The sequence below is a fragment of the Stigmatopora argus genome, chromosome 6 (assembly GCF_051989625.1).
Source record: "Stigmatopora argus isolate UIUO_Sarg chromosome 6, RoL_Sarg_1.0, whole genome shotgun sequence".
Taxonomy (NCBI): domain Eukaryota; kingdom Metazoa; phylum Chordata; class Actinopteri; order Syngnathiformes; family Syngnathidae; genus Stigmatopora; species Stigmatopora argus.
In genome coordinates, this window is record NC_135392.1 from 6773816 (window position 1) to 6797658 (window position 23843).

Genomic DNA, 23843 nt, shown 5'->3' on the forward strand with positions numbered 1-23843 from the left:
TAAAGTAGTGAGCATTTCATCCCTCTTACAGGCAATTGACAGTATCCACCAAGTCGGCCTCTACTGCCTGGCTTTAGTCCCAGCAAACACTTTACCCAAAACACCTCTGGGGGGCATCCACATATCAGACACCAAGCAGTTCTTCTTAGAGGGCAACCTTCACCCTTGCAACATCCTTATGTGTCCACACACTTGTGTCACCAACCTGCCTAAACCTCGTCAGAAGCAGCCAGGTATGTGTTTTTTTTATTCGTCTTTAGTTAGCTGATGAATTTGGTGGTCAGTTGGCTTTTTTTTCAACTCCCACAAATGCTGTGTTGTGAAGTTGACATGCATTTGAAATGCAGTAAATAAATGCATCAAGAAAGTAAATGATTAAAATCTTTCCAACAGTTGGTGTTGGTCCGGCATCTGTGATGGTGGGAAACCTAGTGGCTGGGAAGAGGATCGCCCAGGCAGCAGGAAGAGAGCTCGGCATGATTGAAGACCAGGATCTCATTCGGAAGGTAGATTAGCCTCCCGCTGTAATGCGGCTGCTGACTTTTAAACGTCTTTAACCATTCTCAGAGGTTCAAGTAGTTATTTATTCAACATATGTATCATCAGTTTGATGTTTCACCATTAGCCACAGAGACTGTTGTAGGCCACAGGTCAGACTGAGATGTAAAAAAAAAAAACTACTACTTTCTCTCTGTTTTTACTTCTCTTTGTGGATGTACTGTAGCTCTGTATGTGGCCCACCGTCATGGTAAGGATTATGGCCCCTTAAAGCTTCTTGCTCATACCCGTTTATTTTTGCCACGCTCTGCCTTTCCTGTATCGTGCTTACATTTTTTTTTGCTTGTGTTTTTGCCTGACACATGCAGAACGATGTGCATTTTAAACTCACCTACGCTATTTTAAACTTGGTTTAAAATATCCAAGTATTTCTTTAAAAGATGGATTCTTTTTTTCTGAGTGTTTGATACTTGGATATTAAAATTTCAATGCTATGCAACTGTATGTTCAGGAATGCAGCAGCTCTTGTTTTGTGTCCATAGGTGTATAAAGTTTAGTCTCATCTGGGTTTTTGTCCCAGCTGAAGACTCACAGGAAACGTCTTTACGTACACCTACACATTCTAACGGGATCCTAGACAAGCACGCATTTGCTTTTGGAAAATTCTTACTTTAACAATGTGTTTAATGAAGTGGTTATGGTCTGCAATGATATCAAGCTGCCCTTCATCGTATTGGTACGATGATGTAATGTCGTTGTACAATCACAATCATAAACACATTGTTAAATTAATTAATACCTCTCTGACAGTGCCACTCAAAAGGGAACATTATCATTTTTGTCAAATTTAAGATTGCATTATCATGTGCAGGTGTACTTAATGTATCGACTGCTGGCTGTGCTCTCTTCATTTAATGCGGTAAAATTGAGCTACAATTAAAGTGAATATTTTTCCCCGCAGCATCAATACTTGACGGAGGCTTTGCAGTGGAGGGCACAGACAGATGCAGATCATGTCCTCTATGTACTTCTTAATGCCAAGGTAGGAATTTGTCATCTGATTGATTGATCATTGAACAATCTTTAAAGCATTTTCATGTCTGAAATATTTTTCTTGGTGATGCCTTCCTACCCTGCAGGGTGTTGTTGTGAGCACGGCAACCTGTGTTCAGCTTCACAAGCGAGCTGAGAAAATTGCTGCTGCACTTATGGAGAAAGGCAGCATTAACACTGGAGAGAATGTTGTTCTGCTTTACCCTCCTGGTAGATCCTGATGCTTTTTATTCCCATTGTATTGATTGGTTCATTTCCTAATTATTCTTTTCCCCCATATTTTGGAAGGTATTGACTTGATCGCGTCATTTTACGGCTGCCTCTACGCTGGCTGCGTACCTGTAAATGTGAGACCTCCACACCCTCAGAACCTGGGAGCCACTCTGCCTACAGTCCGCATGATCATTGATGTATGTTATTTGGGATTATAAAACTTTAGTTGTTTACATGGTCGATCGGTTAAAAATAAGAAAAAAATATCCTTTAGCCTTAAGAAATTGGGACAAATATCTTAATAACTATTTAACTAATTAGGTATATAGTGTAATTATACACCCCAGTTTTTTTGTATTGAATCTCAGCTTGTGTAATTCTACTCACTATTGTGGATGGTAAATATTTGGACAAGGTTTGAGTTATATTTTAATAAACCCTCAAAAGTGTGTCTTACATGAATTGTGCTCATATTTAATATGTGGTTGTCACCAGGTCAGTAAAGCTGCCTGTATCCTCACAACTCAAAATCTCATGCGGGTACTGCGCTCCAAAGAGGCTGCTGCATCTGTAAACATTAAAACCTGGCCAACAATAATTGACACTGGTAAGCTACATGGAATTCTTCTTATTAACAAGAGTGCACCAACTGATTCACCTTTGGGTCTGCCAGTGTTAAATATGTATTATTTCATTTTAACTTTATGTGATATGACAGATTTTTTTAAGGGTTTATCTCCAACATTAGCAATCAGGAGAGGTTTTACAGTATCATGTTTGCTAAATGTCTTTGTTGTTGATTGCAGATGACCTTCCTCGCCGTCGGCCTCCTCAAATTTATAAGCCACCCACAGCAGAGATGATAGCGTATCTGGACTTCAGCGTTTCTACGACAGGGATGCTCACTGGGGTAAAGGTGAGAGGACACTATCCAAGTTAGACACCTCATACGTTCAGAAAAGTTTGAGAAGAACTACATGCTAAATACTGAGCTTGGCCCCTTGAAGTCCAACATGTATGACTTCATTTGGTGTGCAAAGAAAATGTCTGTTATGGCAACCAAAACTCAAACTATTGTTTTTATTTTATTATTATACTCTGGGGTATAATGAAAAGGTGTCCCAATACTTTTTCCCATTCATAGTGATTCCTACAGTGTGATAAGTGTTACAGTAATGGTCCACGAGACACCTTTGGTGGTTCATAAACACCTACTGAATTAAATGTTCACACGATGTGTAATGTAACATTTTACTTTAATTTAATCCTATGCAATTGTCAAGCAGAATTCTGTTGTATTTTGCTTGTAAGTACAATATTGAAGACATTTTTTTTAGTTCCCCCCCCCCCTATATTTAAGTGCAATGTTTATGTTCAAAATAACAGCATACCATGATTCCTTACTGCTATTTGTTGTTCACTAATGTCTCCGTTCTTCAGATCTCGCATGCGGCAGTCAGTGCACTATGTCGCTCCATAAAGCTGCAATGTGAGCTCTACTCTTCTCGCCAAATCGCCATCTGCCTCGATCCTTATTGTGGTCTGGGCTTTGTCCTGTGGTGCCTCGCTAGGTACAGTAAATAAAAGCTGCATTTTTTTTGTGCTGTATAACAATTGCTATGTATGTAGATAAAAATGTAACTTGCATTCTTGATTTCACACTTTCAGTACAGAATATTTAAATGTTTGAATGAAAAATTATATTAAAATGAAGTTCTTTTTTTTTAAATGATCAATATTGGATTATATGAAAAAAAAAGTTGTTTTTTTTTGCCAGATGGCCAAGTCCTACCTGTTGTGTGGATCTTTTAACTAAAGCGTATGACATCCTCTTATTATGCTTTGATTTATGTTCCTGCAGTGTTTACTCAGGTCACCAATCCATCCTCATACCTCCTTTTGAGCTGGAGAGCTGTTTGTCTCTGTGGCTAAGCACCCTCAGTCAGTACCGCGTCAGAGACACCTTTTGCTCTTACTCTGTCATGGAATTTTGCACTAAAGGGCTAGGCACGCAAACAGAGTTGCTCAAGGTACAAGCCTCCATCTATATAGTGGAAGTGGAATACAATTTTGTTCTCGTTTTAAAATTGATCATGACTTCTTTTTTTTTTAAGGCCCGTGGAGTCAATCTATCATGTGTGCGGAGTTGTGTGGTGATTGCAGAGGAGCGCCCTCGCCTGGCCCTCACACATTCCTTTTCCAAGCTGTTTAAAGATCTGGGATTGTCAACCAGAGCTGTCAGTACTGCTTTTGGCTCTAGGGTTAACCTGGCTGTTTGCCTCCAGGTAGGTCAGCTTCACTGTATGTCAAAATAGCCGGTCCATATCTTCAGTAAACAACAATCTGGTGCATTACATGACTTATGTAACACATTATATGCGTGTGTTTTTGTGGTAGGGTACCACAGGTCCTGATCCCTGCACAGTTTACGTGGACATGAAGTCCCTCCGCCATGACAGGTAACATTATCGCTGATCCCCATGCCTTTTTAAATGTTTCTTTAAAAAAATCAACATAGTAACTTCAAAGATAGTCCATTTTTTCTTTATACAAAGTATGTTTAAGTTAGCCATTTAGAAGGCCTTGCAACCAGTGGATTTATGTTTTTGGCCATGTAAACTGCCAATTAAGTGACAATTTGAATGTTATGTCATTTCAGAGTGAGGCTGGTGGAGAGAGGAGCACCTCAAAGTCTTCCTCTGATGGAGTCTGGCAAGGTCATTTATTGTATTCTGTGTTTCTTAATGCTCTTATTGGTTAATGGCAAGTGAAAAAAAATTATAAACCAGTTCTTGAGGTAGTTGTCGAAAAAGCATCAGGGTACAAATATTGGCGACAATTGAGTGTTTTAGTCAGCTTTCATAAATGGAGCTTTTAACAAAGACTTGGGGGGAATTTTTTTTTTAATTGTACTTCAAAGTGATTCATTTTGTGACTGTAAGTTGTTATTGTTATCCAGATATTGCCAGGTGTCAGAGTCATAATCGTAAATCCAGAGACCAGGGGACCACTTGGAGACTCTCATCTCGGAGAAGTAGCCTCAACATTTTCAGTTCTTGGCAGCACCACTATTAAAGTGATTGGTGACCAATCATGAGCCTCTTTCTTACAGATTTGGGTGAACAGCCCTCACAATGCAAGTGGATATTATACCATCTATGGCGAGGAGAGTCTACAAGCGGACCACTTTAACACCAAGCTGAGCTTTGGAGACCCTCAGACCTTATGGGCCAGGACTGGATACTTGGGCTTTGTGAAGAGGACTGAGCTTCTGGATGCCAGTGGAGGTAAAATAAGCGCTCACACAATTCATCTAAATGGTAAGTAATAGATTTTAAACAAGGTAACAAGATGGCGTTGTTATGCTCAGATCGGCATGATGCTCTTTTTGTGGTGGGCTCACTGGATGAGACCTTGGAGCTTCGAGGGCTGCGTTACCACCCCATTGATATTGAGACATCAGTGTCTCGTGCCCATCGAAGTATCGCTGAGAGGTGAGAAGATTTATTTATTTCAGTGCCTTTTTGGTTCGTGTAAAAAAAAGGTTAGTTTTCACTACACCAAACAGTGTGGAATATAGTGATACCGTGAAATACGAGTGATCCAATGTACCGTTTTTTCAATGACCCACAGTTAACCAATACCAGCAGACATGTATTCTTTATCCTGTGATTACCAAATTATATTGCACGTTACAGAGACACTAACAGTATGTGTAACTAAATACCCAGAGGAAACCCACGCAGGTCCGGGGAGAACATGCAAACTCCATACAGGTAGACCGACCTGGATTTGAACCCAGGACCCCAGAGCTGTGAGGCTGATGCGCGAACCACTCGCGCCACTGGGCTGCTGAGACCAATCCTATATGACTATAATAACATTTAAGCAACAAAAAAATCATGTAAAAAGCTTGTGCATGAATGGTATTGTGATCGTTCTGGAGTACTCGCAAGCAATTTTTTTCAACATTACAAGACTCCCTTCCACTAGCAAATGGAAATAGCACGACCGCAGTTGTGGACCAACTTCAAATTAAAAGCCATACCAAGTACTGCTTCACACAAAAAAAAAATTTACTCACCTGTCGGTTGTTAAAACAGATTTTTTTAAAGAAAGACGATCATACATTATACACCTGTAACGGGAACATGCTGTTTTGAAAACAAGTCTACATTGTATTAGTCCAAAGATTGCAGGAAGTAAACCAATATAATCTTTAAATCTTGCTATCCACAGTGCTGTGTTTACATGGACCAACCTTCTGGTTGTGGTGTCGGAACTGTGTGGCTCAGAACAGGACGCTCTGGACCTGGTCCCTCTTATAACAAACGTGGTCCTGGAGGAGCACCATCTCATTGTGGGTGTGGTTGTCATTGTGGACCCCGGGGTCATCCCCATCAACTCCAGGGGGGAGAAGCAACGCATGCACCTTCGGGACTCATTCCTGGCTGACCAGCTGGATCCCATCTACGTTGCGTACAATATGTAAGAGCTACTGGTGCCCTGGGCCGGCCGGCTCGGCGTTTACTGTCACGGGATCCCATGTGAAGCCTCACTGCATGTCTGTGACTTGACCTGTCATGTTTGGATAATCACTGTGTTTTAGTGATAGATTTGTGCAAATTATTCGGCAGCAGCGACACCAAGCTGCTAGGAGCTTTCCATTACAAGTCTACCCCCTCCCCCAAAAAGTCATTTTTTTACTTATAACCTTGGGTGTAGCGAGCCATCCACAACTTTTGAAAGTCCGTCTGATTGCCTTTAAGAAGCAAGCAAACAAAAACTTTTAATTACCATCAACCTCTTAGTGGCGACACTGACTCAAAGAGCTAATCTTAAACTTGAAATCTTTTTTACATGCAGCATTTAAACAAGTGCACACACATGCATGTGCTGAGTTGGTATCATTTCCCTCAATCGGGTTTTCTTCCTTTATTAGAAAAGATCATTTTTGACAGCAATTCTGTAAAGAACTGCTCGTCTTTTCATATTTAGCTTACATGTCCTAAGATATTGATGCCAAATGTTTTTCTTAGCATTCCTGCCCTATATTTCCTGCCTTATAAACTTACAGCCATACATTCCTTTAACTCATTTGAAAAAAAAAAAAACTATTTTTAATGGCTGTTTATTCTCCTTTGCTTTTGATTGGCAATCCCGACACACAGCCAAAGGTTTAAAAGAAAAAGAAAAAGCCCTGTACTGTACTTTAAAGTGTATTTTCAATACTCTAATGACTATGAAGATGTTTAGGTGTACAAATGTATAAAATTGACACTCATCAGCCGATGAATCCTAAATGGTTGACTCGGCTGTAAGATAGTAGCAGAAAGATTGTAAATAAGATGGAAAAAGTTTAATGTTTTTTGCAGTACGGTTTGGAATATCTGTAAATCATCACTAGACACGATACATTAAGGATGTTGCACATTCTTTGAAAACAGCGACTTTATATTTTTTTAGAAAGGCACTATGACTTAACATTTCAGGAACATAATCTGGCTTGGAGCGCTCGCGAGTTTACAAAGATGCCTGTCGCCATTTAAGACTGCAAAAAAAACTTTTTTAATTGTAAATGAGCAGCACTAAGAACGCGCTTTCCTAATGTCACAGCACTGAAAGCTCTTTACATTGTCTTGTTTGGCCAATCACGGGCCGACAATGAGCAACAATGTGTGCACATGCAGATGATAAGCAATTAAAGATCTATAGACGTTGGCAGACTGTTTATAGGCTGACGGGTTATTTTATGAATAAATTAAATGCACCAAATTTCATAATGTTATATTGGATGGTATCAATTTAAATCCTTTCTTTTCCATTTTTAGGTCATTGAAATGTCTGTTGTATTTGTAGGACGCTTTCAAGATTCATTTACATTTGTTAGGTTTCTGGTGGGACTAGTTAACAACAGCAAGTTGTTCCGTAATTGGAGTCTTCATTTGTAAGCGCTTGCAAAACACAACTAAAATCCTTTGAAGGAGGGCAAAGAAATCATTTACGTTTAGACGCATGTGCAACTGAACTGTTATTGTATATCCGTTTCTTGTACTCTTTTTGCCATCAGTTTTACGGGCTTTGTATTGGAAAATACAAGCATCTTGGTCAGGAACTCTTTTAAACAGTGGTTATTTAGATGTGTTGCTTGCAACCTTATGAACACAAAGTTGAACATTCCACTGCTAGCTCTAACCTTGGAAACGCAGCGCTCTGCGCAATCTGTATGTCATTTTAAGATGTTTTATTATCCCTGTGTCATGTTTTGCTGAATGCATTACAAAGTTTCCAAATCTAATAATTGTCCTTTGGTTTCACCCTTGCTTTAACGGTGCATTCGACTTTTGCAATAGGATGTTTGCATGACAAAAAGAAAAAAATGCATCTTTTTCAGATGGAGGCAAATGTCAGTGGGAGACACATATATATTTATATAATGTATATAGTATTGCTATATAGATATGTATGTATTCAGGGAACCAAACTCTGCTAACACAGGGATGGACCAAGAGGTCCTATGGTGCAAATCATCTCATATACAATATTAAGAACAACCTGAAGAAGAGCTGATGCTTACCATGGCCATTTTACATGCATTACTTAAAAGTTTAGATCTTATTTTGGCTTCCTGCTCTCCTTCGGTTCCTACACACTATGCAAACCTGCTAACAGTGCCGTTTTGTTCAATCTTGCACTGTCTGGTCAGCGAAGTTAATAATTTTTTTTAAAAATTGACTTAAGCATCCAATCACATCTCTAAAGTACTTTACGCGATGTTAATATCTCTCGAGTTGTTTTGTTAATATTGTGTAAGCACCCCTCGCATGTTGTATAAATATTAAGTAGTATTTGATTACTTCTATACTGGTCCATAAATGTGTGATTACACTAAAGGATGCAGTTCAACTCAATGTGGTCCAGAAATCCAGGTGGTGCACCCCTTTTGTTTGCTCTCACTTAATTTTTAATTTGCTCAGTTGTGCTTTGTTTTATACTGTATAATAATACAAAAATAAAGAAAAGCATTTAATCATCCAGGGGGAGCCTGTGTTCATTAAAGGGATAGTACTCGCTATTGTGCCAGGAAATATGCCACAAAATGATGAAATAAGTTCTCAGTTTGCAGACTTTGTTGTTGTCAGGGCAATGAGTAAATACATTGCATTTTCTATTGAAGTGACTTGCTTCTCCCAGTCAGATGGGGCGCTGTTTTGGCCGAACGAGAGTGGGCTGCCGTTCCACTTGCGAAGAACAAGAAAAGGAGGCGGGCGGAAGCCGGGGTGACGTGCTTCGTGCTCTATGACGTACTTTGTAATAGAGTCTCTGCCGTACGAGGCCCGAATTTATGACGTCAGTTTTTTTTTTCCAGTTGGACACAATTGATCTTAGATATTTGTGAACATTTTGGGGGGCTGGATGCAAGCCTACTGCGTCCGGCAACTCCGGGCATATTAAAAGCTACGAGTTGTAAAGATTTCAAACCCTAGCCGCGAAGTAACTTTCCCTAGTATTTGTAGTGTAAAAGTCGAAATACGAATCCTCCCAAGTCGTACGCCGTGATCGGGAGCAGTTGGCGGCCTTTGAAAGGTGAGTCGGCCGTGGTCGTACGGTAATGGCGGATGTCGCTCACTAGAACTCCTCGACAGTGTGCGTCTCGCGAAGGAAGCTAAGGTGGAGTTCGCCTAATGTCTCCCCCGTGTCGCTGACGTCTCTTGACGCGGCCAACCAAATGCCAGTGACAGAGTTGCACACATTCGTTCACCAGAGACTTGAACTAGTTCGTCCGTCCTGTGAAGCACAGTGGCCAACTTGGCTCACGCGTGCCTTTGCTAACTGTCAATTTGAGCGCTTTAAAGAGAAATCAAGTGCTTTTGGGTAGAAAAAGGCAACGTTGGCCAAGCGCCTGAGCCGTTACAACGCCGCCTCAGCCAATTTTCAGTTTTTCCGCGTTTTCTTTGACTTGGAGTCGTCCACTTGTTTTCCCCCCCAAAATTGTTAGGCATATCAACTTGCTATACGGGAAAAGGGGGGTTGATTAAGCACGTCACAGAGTGCCACAAAATGAGGAAGTCGACCTTGTGGCTTGCTTGACATTTTACACATCAAGACACTTCTAAATAGAAGTTTTTGCAGTTTTTTTTGTAATCTGATGGATTGCTTACAATATTTAACTGATTGTATGCTATTAATGTGATAGATGTCCAATTCATTTAAACTGGGAAGGCTGGCTTTCAATATTCACGTTCCAGTGCTATCAACTGCAATAAAAGTTCAAATTTGACATTAAAAACAGTCAAAACAAAACCAAAAAATAAAACAAACAAAATAATAATAATTTCTAAACCAACCACATTTTTACACGTTTCTATTTTCCTTGACAGGAGAACATAGGCGTCTATCCATCATGTTAAATCATAAATTTCAGATTTCTGTGTAAACAACCAAATTCATGGACTTTGCCAATATCTCAAAGCCTCCACAATCGATCCCATTAATTTAACGTGATATGGTGTTGTTTAATGCTTTGTGTTTTGATCGATTTGATTGAAGTGATGATTAACCATTCAATAAGGATTCCCTTTTGTCCTTGAAGGGGTTTTGCACAAAATCGAGCCATTCAAAGTTTTGTCTGGAAATGTCTTGGGCCAAGTTGTGATAGCATTATATTTTTATATGTCAGGTTTTAGTTCGTGATCCTCACTTCAATTTTTTTTATACTGGCATCATAGCTAGGACTTTACTAAATCAATATTAATACATCAATGTGGCACTGAAGTTCATGAACAATATTGGTTTACAAAAAAACTCATGTTGTCTGATAGAGGGACTTTTCCTTTTTGTGTATCACCTGAAAGTTTGTCACAAACTATAACAAAAAATAGTTATGTTAGATTTTTATTATTTTGATCATTGATTATGATTTTGGCTGATTTAAAATGAAAAGTGACAGGCTGATTTCAAAATTGCTGTCTAACTAGTTTTTGTTTCATATTTCATTATATGTCAATTCTGTTGATACTTCAAGATGCTTATAAAGAAGCCTATATATTATGTATAGTATATCAGTTTTGGATTCCACACCTAATATGTTAAAAAGTGGTGTCAGAGACACAGAGCAATTGCCTTTGTCTTTTATACATAGCCAGGTAGTTTTCCGTTTTCAAATAAAACATGCATCTTTTTGTTTCAAAGTTATCATACGATGAGACCTTTGAGCAATGTAGCATGAGCTTGACTTTACCTTGGCTAATCTATTTCTGCATTTAACTTTTTATTCAACAGTTTGTGTCTTTGCAGTTTTTTGCTTTTCATTTTAATCTGAAATGGTAATCATGTTTTGTTTTTATTTTATTTTTTTCATTCCCTACATATTAACAAAGTTCTGACTCTTGCCTAATCAGTTGTGTTTGTTTAGATGTCACTTGGTAGTTCTCCAATGACCCTCGTCCAGCTGCCAGGGGGCCAGCTACAGGTTCAAGGCGTAATCCAGTCTCCACAGTCGTCGGTCATTCAGGCCCCACAAACGCATACCTCACAGGTCAGATCATGGCTACTTTAAACTAATGTTATACAATAGTGACTGTTTTGTGTCCCAAAAAGGTCTCCTATATCTTAAGTGAAATGAATGGCATGATTCTTTGAGCCTTCTCAATTTATAAAGACATTTTATGCTTAAAAAGTAAAATGAAAACATGAAGAAAACACATTTTTAATAGGAGAAACAAACTTCTTAGATATCTGGCAGACTAGTACAACAGTGAGATTTTTAGTGACATTGATATCAAAGTGCTTTAAGTATGATTCACACGTCTATTTTAACAGTAAAATACCTAATAAACAAACTATTTCCAATATTTGATGAATGGTTTTTTTACCTTGTTTTGAGATTACGTGATACATCTTGCTTTTTTATTTTGTTAACAAATTTCAAAAGTTGGATAAAGATTGTAGATATATTTCCATTTCCCAAACCGTACCAAATCTGTCACTAACTGTCTTGAAGCACATTATGAAATGGAAAAACTCGTCTTTTTATCTTATTATTCATGACATGACTAGTGAACCCAAGATGAAAGAAATCTATTGTAATTTAGCACAGTGCTGCTTTCAAACAGATCAGTAGTCTTGTATGATGCTAACTACTCTCTACACTTTTATGCTAAAGGGTTCAGATAGTGAAGATTCACAGGATTCGTCAGAAAGTGGAACAACGCCACAAAAGACCCGAGAGCTCCTGGCAAGGCGACCATCTTACCGGTACGATCCCAAATCTTGTCTTCTGGAAACCCTTTGCTTTTAAGAAAAACTCAAGGTTTTTTTTCTGTCTTTACCGCCCATTAGAAAAATCTTAAATGAACTTTCATCTGAGGGCGTCGCACACAGCGAGGGGAAGGACAGTTCGACAACAACAGGAGTGTCTGGTGTTACTATACCTGCACCCATCTATCAGACAACCACCGGCCAATACAGTAAGGAACACAACTTTTCTACAATTTGACTCCTTAAGAGGTTTTCTGGGATTTTTTTTTTTTTTAATGCTAACAATTTGTACTTATTCCAGTTACCGTAACTCCCAACGGAACAATCCAGCTGACAAATCCGGGACCTGATGGCATTCAGGAACTACAGGTTGCTATGGCCAACCCTACTGGAGGGCAGCAGGGCACAACCATCCTTCAGTATGCTCAGACCCCTGATGGCCAGCAGATATTGGTACCAAGTAACCAGGTAGTTGTGCAAGGTGAGGATTTTTGTTTTCAATTATATAGTTGCCTTATTTGAAAGAAGTCAACCATAGAAATGCAAAACTGGGAGCATATTAATAGATCAAGAGAAGTCTAGTTTTCTTTAAAAAATAATTGTTTGCTATTTGCTCGACTCCTGCTGCTTATGAAATGAGTTGAGTCCCACCACGATATTCCCCATGTATTATTTTTTGTTTTTTTTGTAATCCAGTATAGATTGTATAGTATAAGGAAAATTGTAAATAGCTGTTTAATACAAAAATTCAACATAAAGGCCAGGACAGTTGCTGACCTCGTAAGGAAAAATGTGAATGACTGTCTCAGACTAGAATATGATTAATATAGAAGTCAAGAAAGTTACTAACCTGGTAGTACTGTTTTAAAAAAATATATATTTCACAAAATTTTCCCTGCTATTAACCTGTATTATTAAAAAAAATCATTACCCAGCCCTAGATAATTGTAGTTCTGTAGTCTAATATAACAATTCATTACATATTAAGAAAAGCTAATTGACTCCAAACTTATTTGCACGTGCATTCAGGAAATATACAGTGATCCCTCATTTATCACACTTAATGGAGACCAGAACCCAACTCAATACGGTCACTGAACTGCATTGACCATGGTGTCGTTGATCTCTATTGCCTTTTGTTGAACAAGTTTGTACCATGTTGTGCAGTTTTTTTTCCCAGGGTAAGCCCACACTTATCGATTTCTTAATCCTCTTCAGCCTATTTCCAAGATCCATAACGATAACCCATTTTCCATCTTCACAGTTGTCTGTTTCCGCAGTGTCACAACACGCTTCGTATCTCTATTAAAAGATATTGCCAGGGTAAGGCAATTTTTTCGTGGTCCTCTTTGGCTGGAATTGATAACGATAACTGGTTTTTCATTTTCGCAGTTGTCAAAATGCTTCGTATCTCTAATAAATGACAACAAAGCTGTTTTGCGGACCTTTGCTTCCATCTTTTTTTGTGTAGCGCACTATCGATTCATTCAAACTAATTGCGTATGACTGACTTTTTTTTAATCATGTGTAATAATTTCACTCTTTTCCGCTGCGATGATGCGTAGCCACTGAGCTCATAGGAAAAATAAATCCACTCTTGCTCTCATTGGTCGATTTCGATGCTGGGGAAGGCATCAACGATGCATAGCTAATCGTCTCACAGCCTAAATCCACTGTCATAGGTCGCTCTCTTGCAGGGAACCAATCACACGCCTTGTAATTGTCCCCATGTGTATGTACAAACCCTCGCAGTCAACTCACCTCTTTGTTTGGCACGCCAGGAAAACTTGTCTCGCGCAATAATGGCACGAAATGTGAAGCGCGAAGTAGCGAGGGATCACTATTGCCGTCACACTAGTGATCAGTTTGAATTTTCTCTTTCTAAGATACAGGGGGAGAAGTCCAGACATACCAAATTCGCTCAACGCCAACATCGGGCTCACTGCCTCAGGCTTTAGTGATGGCCTCGTCTCTGGGAATGTCTTCGATCAAAAGTGAGGATCCATCTATGAAGAGGGAAATTAGACTGGCAAAAAACAGGTAAGGCTGCGCACAGCGTTTTTGAACCTTTATAGCGAAACGGCAGAAATATTTTCACGTGTACTCAACACTTTCGTTGCACATCGCAGGGAAGCTGCCAGGGAGTGTCGACGAAAGAAAAAGGAATATGTCAAATGCCTGGAGCATCGCGTGGCAGTGCTTGAGAACCAAAACAAAACCCTGATTGAGGAACTGAAAAGTTTAAAGGAACTTTATTGTGTCAAAACAGGGTAAAGAGTTTGAATGCATAGACATTGTGTGAGTGGGAAAAGCTCTCCGCTCTTTGGATGCCGTCATGTTCCTGGGAACGCTTCAGGTTGAGATCCACCATCTTTTTACTCTTCTTGATATAATGATGATGATGATATATACATATATCTAAGCAAAATGAATTTGGACTTTTCTCCAGCTAATTTTTTATGAACTAATGCTATAACATTTATAGTTGTGTATATTTTTAAACTGGGAGGTTTGAAATGATGAGCTTTTGCTTTTTGACTCAATTGCTAAATGTTGTTCAATTTCTTAATGTTTATGTGATTGAAAAAAAATGTCGGTTTGAATTCTGCTATGAGCATTTACAGAATTGACTCTTAGTTCTATGTGAACATATTTGATACACAGAAAAATATTTTTCCCCTCCGAATAAGGAAATGTTAGTGTTCATTCCTTATTTTTATCAAAGGGATATAATGCAAATATCATGGGATTGTCCATTCATGTCCTCGACAATCTGGTGAAAAAAAAAGAATTTGCACAGTGTCCGAGTAATATTTTATTTCATCATTGAAAGGGTGGAGCTGTGGGACATTGTATGAAATGTTGCTGATTCTGTAAGTAAATAATATATATTTTCACTTTGGTTTTGATAATCATTTTTCCCTGAGGTTAACATCATAGCCAAAAGTAGGCTATCTTAGGGTCCATATAAAATATATTCACATGCAAAGAGTTATTAATAATATGAGCACTTTTGGGTTAACTATGGACCATTTAGGGCATCCTCTGCCATTCACCCCAAGTCAGCTGGGATAGGCTCCAGCACCCTGCAACCCCTGGCAAGGATAAGCATTGTTGACAATGGATGGACAGGATAAATAAATGTTTTCAAACATGATTTCATAACTTCCTCAAAAATCTTCAATTTTTTTCTCCCCTTTTCACCGGTGCATGGTTAGGTCCAAATGGCTTGATTATGCATAGGCTGTAGCTTCCCTCCCTTGAAAATATTTACATTTTCATTAATATTTTAGTGAAAAGACTATGTTCTTTAAGAAGTCCCACTCAGAGTCATTTGATAGAATAGCCCATGATATGTGGTCGTATCACTGAAGTCACTGGAGCCTGGATGTGTTGTAGGTGAAGCTGAGAAAAGCCAGCTTTCTCCAGATCTTTCCATGTCGCTCTTGTAATCCTACATCCATCTCCAATGTAGAACCATAATGGCTCGAGTGTGTACTGGAGGAAGAATGTCCAGGTTGATGGCTTTGACACTACATGTTCCATAAAGAAGAAAGCACCACCCTGAAAAAATGGAGAATTTGATCAGCTTTTTCCTCATTTAACTACGTCTGTACTCATCACCGATGCGTGGGATCGATTCCTGCCCGGTGGTGGTGGTATGATTGAGTGTGATTGGTCTCTGTGTGCCCTACGACAGATGGGATAGGCTCTAGAACTCCCCATGACTCTTGTGAGAAGTATGATTGCAGTGGCATTTTTGACCGCCAGGGGGCGGAAGGCATTCCAAACAATCCAATGCACACGCCGATTGTGCAAACTGAATCGAGACATGTCGGCATTCTCTAACCGATTTTCCCAAGTTGAAAACCCTTTTGCACTACTTTCTTACGAGACTCACCGTTTTCAGCACACGGCGGACTTCCCGTAGAACCATCTTCACGTCCCTCACCGAACATAACACGAGCGTGCACACCACCACGTCCACGCACTCGTCGTCCAATTCCTTCATGTCTTCCGCAGAGGTGATCAGGAAGGCCTCGTATGTCAGGTGCGTGTTGGCGTCCATGCTCCTCTTCAGGTACGTCTCGAAGTGCGGGTTGGGGTCCGCGCAGAGCACGGTGCATCCGTACGGGTAGAATTGGAAGTTGGCTCCGCTGCCACAGCCGATTTCGAGCAGGCGTAGCGAGCCGTCGCTCTTGGCAAAATTGCACACTTTGCGGAAGAGTTCTTTCTTCATGCGATTCATTTTAGCGTTGTAGGAAAACGTGATCTTGTAGGCGAGCAATGGGAATAAACGCTTATAAGCGGCGCGTAGGCCAAACACCTGTCCTAGGAGCAAAGGTAAGCTCAGCAAAGAGCAGAGGAACCTGCACGCTATCAACAGACATTGCCTCATGTTTGCTAGAATCGGTCAGTAAAGTGCGCCTCTTTAGGAGATCATGTAGCGTAATCGCCTAGTGGTACTGCGAACTTTGACCACACGAGGGCGCCATTGCGTCACAATCCGTGCATCAGTCGTTCAAACATTTCCATTTCAAATCGACAACGAAATTTAGAAATATACTACCATCCATGTCTTTGGAATATGGGAGGAAACCGGAGTACCCGAATGTGAGTAAAACATTTATTCTATATTATAGAACAATGGTCTAAACTTTCCGGCCCAGGGGTCAATTGCTTCCTACAAAGCAATAGTTTGTGACGTCCATTTAACTCTCTATAATGTAACTTTATGTACCATTTTTTTATGTTTTTCTATTTCCCAATTGTGTCTGTCATTTCCATGAATCATGAATGAATGTAAATATCGTATAAATTGCATGCAAACTCCAATATCTTAACTCCTGTTCTGCTATTGCTGGCAATAGATTGGACGTTTATTGCAATCATTTTTCATCTTTTATGAACTACCAAAACATAGACTTGGTGAAAGAGTTAAGCAAATGATAACTTTTGAATACATGTCCACAGTAGAGGCCACTCTCTATTGAATTTATGAAAATATACTTTTTGCTCATAATTCAAGCAGGGATGATAGATTTCTAATACATGCCATGACATTTTCATTAATTGCCATCATAAAATGATGTCCTTGAGGAACAATCATCTGCCTTCCCCAAATTTTTCCTTTTTCTTTCTTCAATTGTGGCCTGAAGCCCTAACATGTGAAACAAGAGAAGAGGTGCTCGAAATTGGAAATAAATGTGTGAATTTGCACACAATATTGTCAACCACTAACATGGCAGACAGGAATTGACTTTTCCATCCAAACTATCAAATTAAATGACAATATCTCTTTTTAAACTGAATACAGTTCTACTGCTTCAGCTCCATTCCCTATTCAGACAACAAACCATTCTAGCTATTTTACCTTTGACAGTGTCTGCATCTCATTTCTCTTCATTTCAATATTCTTCCCTCCTCAGTGAGTGGAAAGTTACAAAGATTGAAAAAAAAAATGAAAATATCCTCTTAGTCTCCTGATAATACATGTACATAGTATATAATGAGCCTCAAAGTGCCTAGCGATCAGAGCTATGACAAGAGATGGCCTCCAATGTCAGGTGAGTGGGCCACAAATCTATTTTATACCATAGCCCATGATGTGTGGTTTGTTGAAGAAGATGAGTGGCGCTTTCATATGTCTTAGTTTGAGGTCGGAGAAGCCGGCAGCCTCCAGATGTGTCCATGTTGCCCGGGTGACCTCGCATCCATCACCAATGTAGTAGCACACCGGCTTCAAGACGTGTTGGAAAAAATATGTCCACGATGACGGTTCTGCCGCAACGTGCTCGAGAAAAAAGAATGCTCCACCCTGTAGGGAAAATATCTATTATACATATTATATGCTATAATTGAGGATGGTGACATAGCCAGTGATCATAAGTAGACAATTGCTGTTGAAAATGTCTGGACTAATTTGCTCAGGCTTTGAGAACAGTTTGGGAATTTGTCAGTCACAAACATATAATTGCAGGTTGTGAGTTTCCGATCTCATACTCTGTATTGATATTGGCGCCCAATATGAATTGGACTATCGGATTTGGTCAGAAGATCAGATAGGATCCAGTGGTTGCATGTTTTCAGTACAATGATGGTGGATGCGGGTTTTCATTCCAACCCATAAAGAGGACAGACACCTTTTCACCAATCTGGTGTCCTACAAGTGCAGTCAGGTGCTTCTTGTTTTCTGCAGAAATCTCATTGGTTAAAGTCTCTGGGTTGGATCGGTTGGAACAAAAACCTCCGCCCACAGCGGCCCTCGAGGACTGGTTTCCCCACCCCTGGTTCGGGGGCACCCATTTAACTTTTCAGTTCAGGTCACCCAAAAGTGTTCCAGGGTCCCCACTGGGATGAGTTTAGAGTGGAAGAACAAGGAAGACATCTGTTTTTAGACGTATACTTTGTAGTTGAGCACGAAATGAGCCCCACACAGTAGTACCCAAAGCCCGAACACACAGTATTAAATCCAGCAATATAAAATATAACAAGGCATATCCTCAGTTTATGATCCCAGAAGAGGAGCTGGACTTACGGGCCTGAGAATGCGGCGCACCTCCTTCAGGGTTTTCGACACATTGTCCACGGAGCAAAGCACCAGCGTGCACACCACCACATCCACGCACGAGCCCTCGAATGACCTCATCTCCTCTGCCGAGGTCTCCACGAACTTGTCATACGTGACGTGCGGGTTCTCTTGCATGTTCCTGTGCAGGTACTTGGCAAAGTGCACGTTGTTGTCGGTGCAGATCACCTTGCTACCGCTCGGGTAAAAGTGGAAATTGGAGCCAGTGCCACAGCCGATCTCCAAAATTGTGAGCTGTTGTCCGGGCAGCTTGAATTTGGATAGCGACGTGAACAGCTCCTGCTTTGTATCGTACATCTTCTTGTTGTACAGTTTGGAGAGCCGGAACAAGAAACATGGAATGACACGTTTGTAGAGTTTGTACAAGCCCACGACGTCCAGAAGATGCAGGGGAAGGCACAATACCTGGACGATTAAAGTACAAAATGTCATCACCAAAGACATTTGGAAAGAGGCTCAGTCGAGTTGCAGTCTCTTGCTGTCATTGAGATACTAGCAGCGCAGTTAAGCTAGACAACGTCAACAGTGTCGCACATTTTATGACCTTTCAAAGTAAAACACCGGTAGGGTTATTACTTGACAGGTGCAATGTTCGTTTTATGAGTACAATATTTTGTATAACCAAATATTTCTTTAACAACTGGAATGATGTTTAATGTATTAAAACAATTTAATGTCGCTGCAATGACTACAACCAGAAACAGCCAAGGAGCTGCTGTTTTTTTTTTTTGAAGTTGCGTTGCTATCTATGGCCACTAGAGAGCAGATGTTGAGCAAATAATCCATCACCATAAATCCTGTTTGCCATGCCTAACGAGGTCAAACCCAACTATAGTGGTGAGTGGTCACATTGATTTACGAGTATGAGTCGTTCCCACGCGATGCTCGTAACTCAAATCAACTTTCCCAATTTAAAAAATAATCAATTCCCAGAAAAAAAAATAGAAAAACCAACAACAGAATTATACAACTCTATATTTGAATGTGAAGAAAAAAAATCTTCATACTCGTATGCGGAGACATCTTTCTTTCTCATGAAAAACATGGTGTTATGATGACTTGGTTAAATTTGTAATGTTTTGATGATAATGTAGGCAAGACATGACTCATGTGATATGTGCTGATATATATGGAGTTTAGTTTTGTTTTTGTTATTACTAAAAAGGGTCCTATGAAGGAAAATACAACGTGTTGGTCTGACGCCATGAATGGCAGGGAATAAGTTAATTGTATATAAACGTATCACTCCTAAAACAGTTTAGCTTTGTGAGGCACACTCTTCCAGAAACTGTTGGCCAGCCATTCCCTAGCTCTGTATCAAGTACAAAATGGCAATCAGAAACCACAAAGAGAGCCATCTGCTGGAACACCGCCCCCTGTTGATGCAGAGTCTGCACTGAATGGGATATCTGCGCGCATTGATCCAGGGACGTGCAAGCTTGCAACGCCTGTGAGCGGCGGAGAGCACTCGAGTGAAATCCTTTGACTTTTGGAGGACTGGCGCTTCGACCTTCCGCAATCACCAAATTGAACTGGTGGACGACCAGAGGCTGCGTGTCCACCGGGGCTTCTCGCCCCCTTATTTTTTCACTCTCTCTCGGCGTTGCTGCAGTCTCGCTCCCGCCGTTCAGACTGCAGGCATTTGCCGACACTCCCTAACAATTTGCCCAGAGTCATCAATTATGCAGGGCAGCCGCGCGCACGCCGAGTCAAGATAGCAGCAGCAGCAGCATCAGCGGCATCAGCATCAGCATCAGCAGCAATATGGCGACAGCCGCAGTTGCTCCACACTTTTTTCGCCACCTGCATTCCTCCGGACGCCCAGAGGATTCTTGTTAAGCTGCGGGAAAGTAAGTAGACGCCACGTTTTCGGGGGAGGGAGGAGAAGGGGTGGGGGCGGCTTTGTGTCGTCGTCGGCTGTCCGACTTTGCCCGCTGACTGCATCCCAATGCCGCAGAGCGCTCCCCCTCTCTCGGCATCCTTCCCGTATCCCACGGAGGCTTGGCAGGTGCTCGCGTTAAACTCTCTCTCATATAGGGCGTTCGTGACAATAACGCGGCCGAGAGCAACGCGGCGGCGTCTGTCGACGATCCGTTTTCCGGCGGATGAAGCGAGTCAGCATGTTGTTTTGGGGTGTTGGCCTGCATGTTTGGAAAGACATTAAGAGCGCTCCGTCCAACATACGCAGATACAAAGTGTGCTCAAACTTCTCCCGTTGGCCGCAATGGCTCTGCTGCTTCCATTTTTAAGGGACGCATTTTTTACATCATTGTTTTGATTTGACTGGCCACCCATTACTCCATCTTCTTTGCACCATTGCCCCCCCCCCCCCTCTACCTCCACCGCCTCCCCAAAAAAAAGATGCGTCCTTACTTTAGGAGTCCTCATCGGCGACAGTGGCACCCCCTTTTGTTCATCTCCTTATCCATCGGGGTGTGGTAAATAGCCCTGAAGAAGATTATTTATAAAATTTATGCTCTCTGAGGTGTGAAATGGGTTCTGCTGATTTGGGCTGCTTTGAGTCGTCAGGATATAATCGGTGCCCTATATGAGTTAGTGTGGTCCCATAGCAGCAATATACGGAAGCACACTGCTGCAGTAGGTCATTTTAGACTTTGGCTGTACGACACCTTGCCGATTTCCCTATGTCTCTTACGTGATTAAGAATAGTCATTCACCCCGCATAGGGTGGAGTGACTATTTTGGGGTTTTATTATTATTTTTAACTCCTGGCTTCCATACGAGTACGTCTCATATTGGGTCGTGTATGCCTCAATAATATGAATTTATGTAACAAGTGCAGTCTATGTGATGTCTTTTATTGTTTATTTTTATTATAGATCATGATGGTATTTTTTACATAACTGTAAACTCAGCAACTCCCATTGACAAGGCTAGATGTCGAATTCACATGATTATATGTATATATATATATATGTATATATGTATATATATGTGTATATATGTGTATATATGTGTGTGTGTGTGTGTATATATATATATATATATATATATATATATATATATATATATATATATATATATATATATATATATATATATATATATATATATATATATATATATATATATATATATATATATATATATATATATATATATATATATATATATATAATTGCATTCCATTTGCTGGTCTCAGACATTGGTCAATATGTGAATCAAATCACACATTTTGGTGTGTATGGGAGGTTGTGTTAGGCCAATGTTATTTGTCAGCCAGTGATGCTGGACACAGACAGCCCTGTTTGACAAAAAGTAAAATAAAAAGTGGGGAATTACTGGATTTGAGTCCACAAGCACTCTTTTAGTCCCACTGGTCATTAACTAATTATTACAGAAGCTAATGATGCAATGTTGTGTATGCCACATGCTGCCATGATAGGTGGTTTACTTCTTTTGGCTGCCATATTACATGGTTTACTTTTGATGCTCTTAGTGGGTGCTCAAACAAAATCCACACCAGGACACATGGTAGACAGTCGATTTTGATCTCATTTCCAAAATGTGGAATAATAGAGCAAATCCATTGCAGCCTGATGTAACCACCTTCAAAAAAGCCACATATGTACTTTAAAGGAAAACTGGAAAATGTTACGCTACAACTGCCGTGCCTTGTTTGAAGTAAAATAATGATATTACCTTAAAGTCATTATAGTGAAAAAACAAATTGATAAAGTAAATATAATGAATGAATGAAAAAAAATGGATAAAACCGATGGGCAATGCATTCATTCATTCTGTCAATTTACAACTTTGCCAGAAGTCTGAAATGACAGACAAATATAATTAATAACCATATTTTAAGAGTGACACAAGTAACAAAACGTTTTCCTAGTCTTACGCAATTTTCAGATGTGACATCGCACATAAATGTGATGAGATTTTAACCTGAAAATTTTATGGATGGATTCAGAAATGTACAACTTTTGAGTGTTTGAGATGTGACGTTTACAAGCAACCATTATGAGTGTCACGTTTAGTAGACCACACGTAGACCAATCTTCTCAATCCTTTCTTAAAAAATGTGAGGTTGAACTTTTGATTTTTTTATTCTGCTATGATACAGTCAACATAAATACACGTTGAATACGATCCTCCTTGATGAAACGCCCAATGAAATTGTGTGTACAAACTTCAGTCACCAACTTGAGTTTAGTTTGCCCTTCACTTTTGCATTTTGGAGGCAGCAGCAACAAGAAATGACTGCAGAAGATGACGGATCATCATTTTATTATCATTAGACAGTGTACATGTGTGTCCCTCTGCTTAAAAGTGATTGTTACGCCCCTTCCTCTTTTGGACCAACTCCAATCAGATGTTTGCTAAATATCCCAACGGATGGGTGGGAGAAGCGGTTTTGTGTCAAATGATGGAATGCAGACAGTGGTTGGGTGCGGGTGTCTTTCCCTTCACAAAGGACACAGGAGCTCGCTGAATTCTTTTTGGGTGACAAATGAGGCTCAGCGATTTTTTTTTTCTTCTGTCATCACTGACCCACATGACTCGTAATAAATTTAGTTTGAGGCTGTTTTGATTGATGATTCATTCTAGGTTGTCTGTCTGCTTGGGTCGTTATCAAAAAGGTGGAGGTCAAATTGCATCGTGGCAAGATGTCCCATGGACTGATCAGCATATTGACATTACAAAACATTAGCCTACTAGCCCTTCCACTGCTTTTCCGTTGTGTAGTTACAATAGACAGCGGACACGCACTACTGGCTATGCTTCAGCATCCCGCTTGGAATCACCTTGAAAAAAGATCAATGGGTGGAAGGAGACTTGGAGGTTGTACTGAGGTTGGATTACTTGTAGCACAGTTCGTTCCTCTTCTGGGTCACGATGATGGTTTTCGTCAGGAGGACTGGACGGTTGAATTTCACGTCTACAACATTGTATTTTGCCCAGCATGGGGAAGAGTGTGTGCGGTCGATTGGTCGCCGGTCTTTTGGTCGCTGGTCTTTTAGTTGCCGGTCTTTTGGTCACTGGTCTTTTGGTCGCTGGTCTTTTGGTCGCTGGTCTTTTGGTCGCGGTCGGGGCGACCAAAAGACCGGCGACCAAAAGACCGGCGACCAAAAGACTGACGACCAAAAGACTGGCGACAAAACAAGGTAAAACAACACGGTCTACGCATCAATAAAAGCCAACAATGGCCATGAGCAGTTTCACTGAGCCGACGTGTGAGTGTATAAGAGTTTGTATGTACATG

At 40.3% G+C, this 23843-nt stretch overlaps 5 protein-coding genes across 16 annotated transcripts in view; 3 read left to right on the forward strand and 2 right to left on the reverse strand.

Moving 5' to 3' along the window:
• Positions 1-8799, forward strand: part of dip2bb (disco-interacting protein 2 homolog Bb) — a 29899-nt gene extending 21100 nt beyond the window's left edge. For 4 of the 6 annotated variants that reach the window (XM_077602429.1, XM_077602431.1, XM_077602428.1 and 1 more), the window contains 17 exons: positions 32-233; positions 394-506; positions 725-748; positions 1460-1540; positions 1638-1761; positions 1840-1961; positions 2260-2371; positions 2571-2680; positions 3205-3335; positions 3626-3794; positions 3879-4049; positions 4162-4223; positions 4424-4481; positions 4724-4798; positions 4877-5051; positions 5135-5258; positions 6004-8799. In XM_077602429.1, the coding sequence (XP_077458555.1) occupies positions 32-233; positions 394-506; positions 725-748; positions 1460-1540; positions 1638-1761; positions 1840-1961; positions 2260-2371; positions 2571-2680; positions 3205-3335; positions 3626-3794; positions 3879-4049; positions 4162-4223; positions 4424-4481; positions 4724-4798; positions 4877-5051; positions 5135-5258; positions 6004-6256 (2106 nt within the window). In that variant the 3' untranslated portion in view covers positions 6257-8799. The remainder of the gene's footprint in view (positions 1-31; positions 234-393; positions 507-724; positions 749-1459; positions 1541-1637; positions 1762-1839; positions 1962-2259; positions 2372-2570; positions 2681-3204; positions 3336-3625; positions 3795-3878; positions 4050-4161; positions 4224-4423; positions 4482-4723; positions 4799-4876; positions 5052-5134; positions 5259-6003) is intronic. The other 2 variants (XM_077602432.1, XM_077602433.1) reach the window with 1 other exon arrangement.
• A 215-nt stretch (positions 8800-9014) lies between these two features.
• On the forward strand, positions 9015-15181 carry atf1 (activating transcription factor 1). Of its 2 annotated transcripts, none has more exons than XM_077602434.1 (7): positions 9015-9351; positions 11180-11302; positions 11930-12021; positions 12106-12233; positions 12326-12505; positions 13911-14064; positions 14154-15181. In XM_077602434.1, exons 2-7 carry the CDS (start codon positions 11180-11182, stop codon positions 14296-14298), a joined length of 822 nt encoding a protein of 273 aa, XP_077458560.1. In that variant the 5' UTR covers positions 9015-9351; the 3' UTR covers positions 14299-15181. The 2 variants fall into 2 exon arrangements, with proteins under 2 accessions (XP_077458560.1, XP_077458561.1); XM_077602435.1 differs by having other exon boundaries at positions 9016-9351; positions 13917-14064.
• Positions 14822-16492, reverse strand: LOC144075436 (thiol S-methyltransferase TMT1A-like). The gene is made up of 2 exons (XM_077602436.1): positions 15926-16492; positions 14822-15588 (listed from the first exon to the last, which is right to left on the reverse strand). The coding sequence occupies exons 1-2, from the start codon at positions 16421-16423 to the stop codon at positions 15355-15357; spliced, it is 732 nt and encodes a 243-aa protein (XP_077458562.1). The 5' UTR covers positions 16424-16492; the 3' UTR covers positions 14822-15354.
• Positions 15834-23843, forward strand: part of scn8ab (sodium channel, voltage gated, type VIII, alpha subunit b) — a 47673-nt gene continuing 39663 nt past the window's right edge. For 2 of the 5 annotated variants that reach the window (XM_077602425.1, XM_077602421.1), the window contains exon 1: positions 19981-20463. The gene's annotated coding sequence lies outside the window, so the exon portion shown is untranslated. Of the gene's footprint in view, positions 16106-19980; positions 20464-20542; positions 20622-23843 lie in introns of those variants that run through there. The other 3 variants (XM_077602422.1, XM_077602423.1, XM_077602424.1) reach the window with 3 other exon arrangements.
• On the reverse strand, positions 16652-19539 carry LOC144075438 (thiol S-methyltransferase TMT1A-like). 2 transcript variants are annotated; one of them, XM_077602438.1, is made up of 3 exons: positions 19019-19102; positions 18563-18910; positions 16652-17842 (listed from the first exon to the last, which is right to left on the reverse strand). In XM_077602438.1, exons 1-3 carry the CDS (start codon positions 19055-19057, stop codon positions 17609-17611), a joined length of 621 nt encoding a protein of 206 aa, XP_077458564.1. In that variant the 5' UTR covers positions 19058-19102; the 3' UTR covers positions 16652-17608. The 2 variants fall into 2 exon arrangements, with proteins under 2 accessions (XP_077458564.1, XP_077458563.1); XM_077602437.1 differs by having other exon boundaries at positions 18563-19539.